The 9,962-nt window shown below is 39.9% G+C and overlaps 1 protein-coding gene across 2 annotated transcripts in view; it reads left to right on the top strand.

Moving 5' to 3' along the window:
- kcnh6a (potassium voltage-gated channel, subfamily H (eag-related), member 6a) overlaps window positions 1-9,962 on the top strand; it is a 79,663-nt gene that overhangs the window by 21,475 nt on the left and 48,226 nt on the right. For both annotated transcript variants that reach the window (XM_072693256.1, XM_072693257.1), the window contains exons 3-6: window positions 56-205; window positions 2,844-2,947; window positions 5,089-5,326; window positions 6,676-6,878. In XM_072693256.1, coding sequence (XP_072549357.1) covers window positions 56-205; window positions 2,844-2,947; window positions 5,089-5,326; window positions 6,676-6,878 — 695 coding nt within the window. The remainder of the gene's footprint in view (window positions 1-55; window positions 206-2,843; window positions 2,948-5,088; window positions 5,327-6,675; window positions 6,879-9,962) is intronic.

Genomic DNA, 9,962 nt, shown 5'->3' with positions numbered 1-9,962 from the left:
TACATGGTCTCTCTCTCTCTCTCTCTCTCTCTCTCTCTCTCTCTTGCCTTCTCAGGGACGTGTCGGCCGTGTTTGGTGGACGTCGTTCCAGTGAAGAACGAGGAGGGCGTGGTTATCATGTTCATCTTAAACTTCCAGGAGCTGCTGGATCCTGCTCTGAAAAAGGGCTTCCGCCAGCGCGTGACACAGGGCTGGATACGCTCAGGTGTGTATGTGTGTGTGTGTGTGTGTGTGTGTGTGAGGTTGTTTATACGTGTTTATTAACTTCTGTACGATCATGTTGAAGCGCTTCTGTCCAGCTGGGAAGAGGTTCAGGGCGCTGTTTTGTTGCCTTGCATGGTTTTCCAGTTGTTTAAAGAGTATACTGCGCTCAGCCGTCGAACCCGTATTCAAATTTCTTGGGGGTGAGTGTAAATATTGAGCAGGAAAGCAGTTTGTGTTTCACACAAGGAAGTATTTGATAAAGGTGTTGTCTAACAGTGTTTGTGTGTGTGAGTGTGTGTGCTGGGAAAAACATGGGGTAATATTAGGCACATTCGGGGAATAACGGTAATACCGTAAGCTGCGGTATTTAAAAAGCAAGACGAGGATGGTATTTCACAATTACGACATATCTGATGTGTCAAATGTCTGTTCTGTGTCTATCTAGTACACAACCAAATAAGCTCACTCCCCCATCTGCGTCTTAGAGGGCCACAGGGTGGGGACGCTATGGGTGCTCACTGTTTGGGTTGTCACACTCTGAAGCCCATTGTAGTTGCAAGTTTAACAACGCTGAGTTCGACTGAAAGACAGAGCAAGGATGAGCCAGGCTACTAAATATGAGCCTGAGAACAGTGGAAAACACTCCCAAGATCATTCCCTCGACTCTGTGCTCTCAGATATGAGGCCTGTCCTCTAAACCTGTGTGATCTGAGCCCCAGTTAGCCTAGAAAGGTGGCTAAAAGTCCAAACACCAGAGAACCGCTCTCTCTTACAACCCCTTCCTGATCCTCCCAACACCAGTCGCTCGACTTCGCTCTCAGACACGAGATTTAATGGTCAGCACTTGTGTCGGTAGCTCAGCAGCTGCTCGGGGCCGTCTGATACTCGGTGGAGCTGTAGCCGAGCTAGTTAAGCAAAGGCCTGTCGCTCGAGTCGCTCAAGTCTAAACGTTTCTAAGTGGGGTTTCAGTCAGACAGACTGTTGTCCTGCTAACTACACTACTGCTAACCAGCTTCTCCCTCCTGATTCAGAGCAGTTTAACGTTAGTAATGGTCAGATTGACGGTTTAACATTTATCAAATGATTGATTTAAAACTGCACAGTGTTCAGTTTGTCACCCTGCAAGCAAACCCAACATTGTGTTGGGACTCACCCGGTAACACTTTATGCTGCAGTATTATTTTGAGACAGTTTGATGTTATATAAAAAAAGGGGATACCGCCCAACCTTAGGCCACAATTTATTTTAAGGAACACAAATGAGTTTTTTTTTATTAGCTTTTCATTTTTCATGAGTTGTCACCTTTATTAGAATCATAACTGGAGGCCTGGTGTGTGAAATCTCTAATAATTGCAGTATCAGTTGTAATAATGCACATTAAACACTTGTAACTTGTAACACTTGTGTAATTGGCAACACTTTGATTCACATGGGAATTAGGTAGTGATTTATTGATAGTTTATTGAGTTAATAAGATTTTAATAACCACTAATACATCATTCAATAACACGCTTAACATAACAGGTTCTACTCATCACTGATTATTGTCCTTTATTACAACAAATAATGCAATCATTAGTGAAAGGCACAAAGCAGATCGCCAACTATATACTAATAAATAAAGGTAATAATGGATATATTTTAATGGATGGTGAATAAATCAATGTAGAAATGTCTAATTTGGACTTTTATTAAATACCTATAACCATTATTAAGACTTTAATAAACACTAATAATGCATAATTCTATAATGTATAGGTAAAATAAATAAATAATAATTAAAGTTTTATTGCAAGGATAAATTCCATTAGATCAACACAGGTATTGTGTAAAGTCAGTAAGCAGATTAATTTAATAATTAATATTTTAATATTTGTAATATTAAATATTAATGTTTTTATGATTAAAAGTTTATAATTTTTATATAAATCTTTCCTATGTGTTGTTAAACGTGTTTGTCTGAGGAGACGTGTTTTTCTTTGACAATGTGAATATGAATGTGTTTAGTAGTGTCATCATTATTTTATAATGATATAATAATATCATTATAAATATAATAATATAATAATAATTTAATATTATATATTGCACGTCCTGACATTATAACACACACACACACACACACACACACACACACACACTTCTGCCACACCCCTGGTTACATTTCTGTGGTATTAAAATGACCTGCTGTTAATTTTTGATTGGAAGTGTCCACCGGGGGAGCTAACAGCACACAGCGACAGGGTAATTCTTGGCTCAGTTGTGTGAAGCGGATTGGACTGAAGGAAATATGTGCAACCCACAGCCATCATCACTATCCTGACTTCTGCTAGCTGGAAGTGTGTTGGCTCCAAATTATAAGTTCAGCTCAATTAAAGAATGCTTACTGTACACACTGTAGGTGACTTCTGAAGCCCCTGAGTGGGCAGTTCTTTTCTAAATGGCAGTGAAGGGTGCTGGTACCTGGTGCTGCAGAACGGTGGTCAGGAGAGCAAGTTAAATACATGCCATACCAGAGTTCAGAGCCATAGGTAGCATTAATAATTATGGTATTATACCTGTGTAATTTGTGTGTGTATATATATATATATATGTGTGTGTGTGTGTGTGTGTGTGTGTGTGTGTGTGTGTGTTTCCAGCTCAGAAACGCAAGCTGCGATTAAGAATGCCCTCGCTGCGAGTCACACGCCAACCCTCCTTCTCCAAAGACCAGTTTGAGGGTGTAGTGGTGGATTACCTACAGGTACAAACACATAAAATAATACATCACCACAGTTCTGACTAAAATGAGCACATCACTCTCATGGATAAACCTCATATCTCCAAAAAAACATCTTAGCTTTTAGTGGAAGTAATTTTATTCCAAGCTATTTTGGAGCATTTGTATTGGTCCATTCATCATGAAATTCTGATACCTCATAAAGACTAATTTCTCATTTCAGTTTATGTCCAATAGTGAAAAACAAGTGGTGCAACCATTTTACAGACTCTGTATGTCCAAATGTTTGTGGACACCCCTTCTAATGAACACATTCAGCTACTTTAAGTTGCACCCATGCTGACACAAGTGAGCAAACACACACACAGCTTGTCTAGTCCCTGTAGAGAAGTACTGCCAATAGAGTAGGATCTCTGGAGCAGATAAACATGAACCTTTTGACACCATGCTGCCTAATGCCAGGCGTGGGCTAGAGGGGTGTAAAGCCCCCCAGCATTGAGCTGTGGAGCAGTGAAAGAACTGTGTTCTCTGGAATGATGGATGTTGGTGCTCCATCCAGTACTTTTGGGATGAGTTGGGAAAGTTAGGTGAGGTGGTGATGATCCAGTATCCTTACCTCACTAACACTCTTTTCGCGGAATGCAACCAAATCATCACAGCAATTCACCTCCAAATTCTATTAAACAGCCTTCTTTTATAGACAGTAGAGACAGTTACTCCAGCGAAAGTAGGATAAGCTCTTTTTAATACTCTTGCTTTCTGAAGAAACAATGAATGAGCAGGTGTCCCAATACTTTTGTCCATAAAGTGTAATTAAATCATGAACTCATTTACTCTGTGTAATTTTTCATCACACTGATCATGCACAAAAGATGTTTGTCCCCTTCACGGTCTGATTATTGTTTAAATATGTCATTTTTATCCCTTAGTAACTGGCTTCTAGTTATTATTCATTATTTGTTAATTATTGAAATTAAAGATAAGTAACTTAAAAACATAAAAAAGTGATATAGTTAATTTAAACACGTTTTAATGATTCATAACCACTTTCCATATTTAAATCATGTAAATTCAAAGTGTGATTTCTCTCAGTGCATTCCCCTCCCCGTCCTGACCACTCTGCTTCTAACACTTGGTCGCACGTTTACCTGAAAAGCATGTCCTCATTTGCATAGACGGAAATGCAGTAGAAATCATAACACCTGTCCTGAACCTTAGATAAAATCAGGGAGTTTCCTATTTATTCTATTAGCATATTATTTATTTATTTATTTATTTATTTATTATTTAGAACTTGATTCTATTTTTATGTGATTTTACTGTATAAAAAATGATAAATTGCACTATAGTTTGTATATAGTTTATATAATCTTTTAAATATAATTTAAATGCAATTATACGATTACATTATAGACGCTTCATGCCGAACCCTGTTTGTGTGGAAAAGCCACCGTTTTTATTCTAAACTATTTAGCGTTACAGTAAGTAGAATAGGACATATCACTGCTGTCAAATGAAAACCATGTATCTCCAGCTTTCTGTTGATACACATCTTTTCTCCATGGTTTAAACCCTGTAGCTGATCTGTACACTGGTTCAGTTTTTTAATAACAATCACTGTACTCTGCGATTACGTGTAGCATGAAAATGTCTTTAAATATCGTGATACTTTAGTTTCAGATATTATTACAGAAAATAATTGCTGTGAAAAATGGATAAAAATGAAGTGGAGCCACGACCTGAATTCCACTTTCTCCAGGCCCTGTAAATCCTCCCCTGTTCCCTTCACATCTGTGACAAACAGCTTCACACCCACCACCTCCACGCCTTCTCCCTTTTTCCATGGCTCCGTTTTGTGCGACAGGGGTGTGCGGCTTCCCGCACCAACTCCGAAGCCACCCAGAACTCCAACCCAAAAATCCTCTTGCCTCACCGTCCCAGACATTTGGGGGCTTGGTTAGAGCTGGGCGATATGGTAAAAATATTGTATCACAATATTTAAAGACATTTTCACATTTTCATATGTCCTATTCTACTTACTTACCGCTCGATAGTTTAGACTTTGAACAGAATTTCTCCACCTGTTTTAATGAATGATGAGTCTCTCTCTCTCTCTCTCTCTCTCTCTCTCTCTCTCTCTCTTTTACTCTCTCTCCCCCCATTAGCCCCCCAGTGAGGACGTGGCCCTGAAGGACTTCCCCGCCCAGTCTAAAGACAGTTATCTGCAGTCTGAGACTCAGGCTCTGATCCAGCAGGAGCACTCAGCATTGGGCTTCTCCCCAAACCCCGGCCTTGACCCTGGGGGACCCCCACCACCCCGCAGCCGCTCCCAGGAGAGTGTCCGAAGCCTCCGCAGAGCTTCCTCACTGCACGACATAGACGGCATGAGGGACCAGTGGAGTGGTGCGTGTGTGTTTTTCTGTGTGGATGTGTGTAGATGTTGAGATGCTACAGACTGCAATGAAAGATAACACCAAGACAGTCAACCAGCGCTGTTTATATGGTCAAATTGTAAGGTAAGGGCTATCTGGTAGCCTCAAGACGCCATTAACAGACATTATAGCCCAGCCGGCAGCAGTGTGAACGTTCTCATAAGGTAAATAAAAGAGTTTAGAGTCATGAACGTGAAAACAGACGAAAATATCTGAAACTACACGAACAATGAGGAAAACACGGCTCGGCACAGAGCTCCTATAGGTAATTATGTAATCAGGTAATTGCATTTAAATCATATTAAAAATGATCAGTTATAACTTTAACTCTGGTTGTACATTGCAATATAAGGAGGAAGGAGGGGTCCATGTGGGCCTCTGTAAACCCTATGCAGGGCTTACAGGTTCCCCAGGGAGAGTGTTCAGTGGCTGGGCACGTGAGGCAGCCTGGCAGGCTTTTTTTGGCAATCAGTGCTTTTGTATGGCTGTGATTACGCCCAGCCACAATGACTGACGTTGCTACAGCTGAAAATGTGTGTGTGTGTGCTTAAGCTGATCTATGTGTTTATGTGTGTATGACTCATAAATGCATATTTGCATATGATAGTTATGCATTCATTAGATGCATTTTAAAGGCCGACATTAAGCTGCAGCAGCAGCTTCTATAAGATTATTTAATATTTAATATTGTTATTGTGTAATATCTGCCTATCTGATCAATGTATAGTAAAGATATGTATATTTATATATGTATATATATGTGTGTATTTTCTTTGTAATGTTAAAGACATCCTGATCTCAAGACTTAAATAAAATGCCTGAAGTGGATAGGCTAAAATCGGTTCATCTTCCCTTTATATGAATTTTATGCATACATATTGTTTGAATGTTTAATTAAATTTTAAATGTTTAATATTAACACTAGTAAAAAGTAGTTAATTCAGCCACTTCAATGAGATCCTTCATTTAGGTCAGAAATGTTGAACCACAATCATTATAGCATCCTAGTGAATGGTACTTAATGAAGTTAATGCTTTTCAGCCAGTAGTATTGTGAGGCAAAGACAGTCTAAATATAATATTACTATTATAATAATACTATAATATTATATTCAGCAAAAGGCCAGTATTTATGACTGGAGTCTGTCTCTCTCTCTGTGTGTATATATATATATATATACACACAAAAGTAGTGATTGAATGTGTGTCAGTGTGTTTGTGTAACCATTGTGAAGGCAGGGAACATCAAATAATCCATGTCACTTGTGCATAAGTGATCCATGCCTTAAAATTGCTTTTCTGATTTGATTTCCACTCTCAGACCTGAAGCCCAATAATCTGAACTCCACGTCGGATTCGGATCTGATGCGGCATCGCGCAATTGGACGGATTCCCCAGGTTACGCTATCATTCGGCTCAGATCGACTGAGGCCGCCCTCCCCCACCGAGATCGAGATCATCGCACCCAGCAAGATCAAGGACCGCACTCAGAACGTCTCTGAGAAGGTCACTCAGGTCACCCAGGTAAAAAGCTTTTTTTCTGTCACATGATATGATACAATCAAAAGTTTGGACACACCTAGTTGAATGTGCTCTGATCATCATCTTAAAAACTCAGGATCTTTATTCCGGTGAGGAAAACTAAAAAGAGCTTTATTTGAACTGATAAGTGCGGCAGTGTTAACAGTTAGCAGCCTAAAAAACGCTCAAGTTAGCTTCTTAAGCAAACGCTGCATTCCACCTTAAACAGAGCCGCAGTTCCATTGAGTCCATTTCAACAGCAGGACAAAACTGTTGCATTATTTAAGGTGGAACGGAAAGTTCGTAGAAGTGGAAAACTTTAGCTTGTGACTTCAGAGTGTGTGAGGTGCACTATTTTCTGTCATTTTTGTCTGCTCTGCCAACCACCAAGTTTTTTGTAGTTCTACAATGACACAGATATATAATACCATTAGATTCATTTGGGAAGATCTAACGTTCCTCCCATTCTGTCTTTACTACTGAAATATGCCTGGTTAGAAACCAGACTATGGTGGAAATGCTCTGGTCTACCAGCAAGAGAACCACGCTCCTTTCTGAAACCAGCTCTGAATGGCGCATTCAGAACCGAGGACGAGGCTAATGCTAATGCTAAAAGCTAATGCTTTAGTCTGATTACAGATACTGGTACTATAAATAGTGATTTCACTGCAGTTTACTAGCGTGGATTAGTGCAGCTTATCTAAATAATGAGGCTGTATTATTTACTGAAACTATGGTTATTACTAGGGTCTGCATTGAGAGGCTCGGATCGGATTGGGGGGTAAAAAACCTTGATCGGGACATCCCTATTAAAACATTGATCCAAAAACTAACAGGACCACATATATATATATATATATATATATATATATATATATATATATATATATATATATATATTGAAAGAGGCCACTGGGGACAGACGGGTATCCACAGTAGTTATGGACGTGGCTGCTGGATTTCGAGTAGGCCTAAGTTAGTAGTAGGCCTGAAGATTTGGTCATACAAGCTATTAAGGCTATTTATTGTTTTAAATCTGTGTGTCAATGAAATCAATGTACATTAATATACTTTAGCTGCAGAGTTTGAGAGATTTGGCTATATTGTGCCATATATACTATGAAACTTGGCAATACTTTGCTTTGTTGACCCTGCTTTTTATCACCGCCACTGTGCAGGGATCAGAGTCAGCACATGATTTCACATCAAATCTCTCTTAATGACATGGTTTACATCCTAATCACTGAGAAATGTACAAAAAATGTGGAAATCTCTCATTTCTGTTAAAGGATGCCATGGTAATTGCATAATTAGACCAATCAGCATAGGTGAATCAGTGTGTGGATTAATTAACGACTGCCTACGGAGTAAATGCTGAATCTCGTGAGTAGCTGCTGAGGTAGACGGGAGAAACGAAAGAAAAATGGTGGCAAGTTGTGATGATGTCATTTTTGATGGAGTGAGCTCTGACCCCATGGAAAGTCGGAGGGATGGAAAGGTCGAACCCTGATGACATCATCCACTTCAGGAACATAAACGTCATCACTCAAAAGAGGCCAGTGACCTATAAACAGCCGCAGTGCAGCGCTGCAGTCGGTATTGAACGGGGTATGTGAATGTGTGTGTCTGTGTTTAGGCTCACACTAGTGCACTCTGACCCATCCTGCCAAGGCTGCGAGTATCTGTGCATATTTAGTGAACGTATGGATTGTCTGGAAATGTAACGGATGCGGAATTAAATTTGTGCTCATAGTCCGTCTCATTGGTGTAAATTTGTGCATCTATGGCAACTCTGTGATTTTCATGCTGCAGTGTTAGTTTATAATAAGTCATATTTTATCGTTTATCCAGAGCCTGTATCAATATCTGTGACAAATAAAGAAAAGAAGAAGAAGGGGGAGTGAGAGGGAGGTAAGGATTGAGAAAGATAGAGCGAGAGATAGATGGGGAGAGATACAGAGAGAGAGAGAGAGAGGGCATGCAATACAGAGAGAAAGAGAGGGAGGAGAGCTTCTATTGATGACAGCCCTCACCATGGACGCACATGGGAGACAGCTTGTCGTCCTGCCAGTGGAAAAATCAATCAACCCGACAAACTACAGCTCATTCAAGGCTGTGTGTTGAAATCATAAACATACTGTGCGCATAAATGCGTGCGTGAGTGTGGCATGTGAGAGCGCCCGTCGTCACATTTTGAATATAATGCGTTATTCTGCTTTAATAAGAATAACAGCCGTTATATCTGCAGCACTGTGCAGACGTTTTAGGCAGCTAAGCTAATTATTTTAAAGCGATTTCTCTCAGCAGTGAGAGAGTTTATTACTGTAGAAGCTCCAGATCTCATCAGAACAGATGCAGGTGAACATAAATCCAGTAAAAAGGAGAAACAAGAGCTTCTCATTCTGAAGAAAGAAAGTAGTGATATCTTGTCGGTGAGCTAGTCTGAAGAACAGAGCTCGGTTCCTCCAGGTTTCTCCTGGACGCCCCCCCTAGTCCAGCCAGCACAGCGTGAGCAGCAGCAGCTCACCTGATTTACCTTCATTAAGCCCTGATTTACCACCAAACCAGGTGTTGATCTGAGGAGAACTCTAAATAATACTAGACTCCATGAGAAGAACTTTGGAGATCTAATGATGAACACAGTGATGGAGAACCACAACTTTTTAATGTATTTATTTTAATATTAGTTCTTTTACAGAGGAAATAAACACTTACTGCCCAGATAAGCAGCTTTTCATTCTACACAGTACTGTATGTGTCTTAAAATGTACAGCAGTTAATACCTGATAACATACAGAATAACGGGACATAAGTAACACCTAAAATTACACAGGAAGGTAAAGGATAAATAATGCCAGCATGAGAAATCCGGTTAACAGCAAGGTTTAGCATATGTGTTTTGCAGAACCGATACCTGTGTACTCTCATTTTCTCAGGCTGGGAATTCCTGAGAAAATTGCAAATGAGGTATTTAAGAGCCTTCGCCTTTCTGAATGTTCCCTCTGGAGACAATATCACATTCATTAGAGATATCTTAACGCAGCTCTTGACCTTCAGAGACAAGACGTCTAAACATGCATCCTTTAT

Source organism: Salminus brasiliensis, chromosome 12, assembly GCF_030463535.1.
Source record: "Salminus brasiliensis chromosome 12, fSalBra1.hap2, whole genome shotgun sequence".
Lineage (NCBI taxonomy): Eukaryota > Metazoa > Chordata > Actinopteri > Characiformes > Bryconidae > Salminus > Salminus brasiliensis.
The sequence above is the reverse complement of the archived record's forward strand: the minus strand, read 5'-3'. Positions and strand labels throughout refer to the sequence as shown.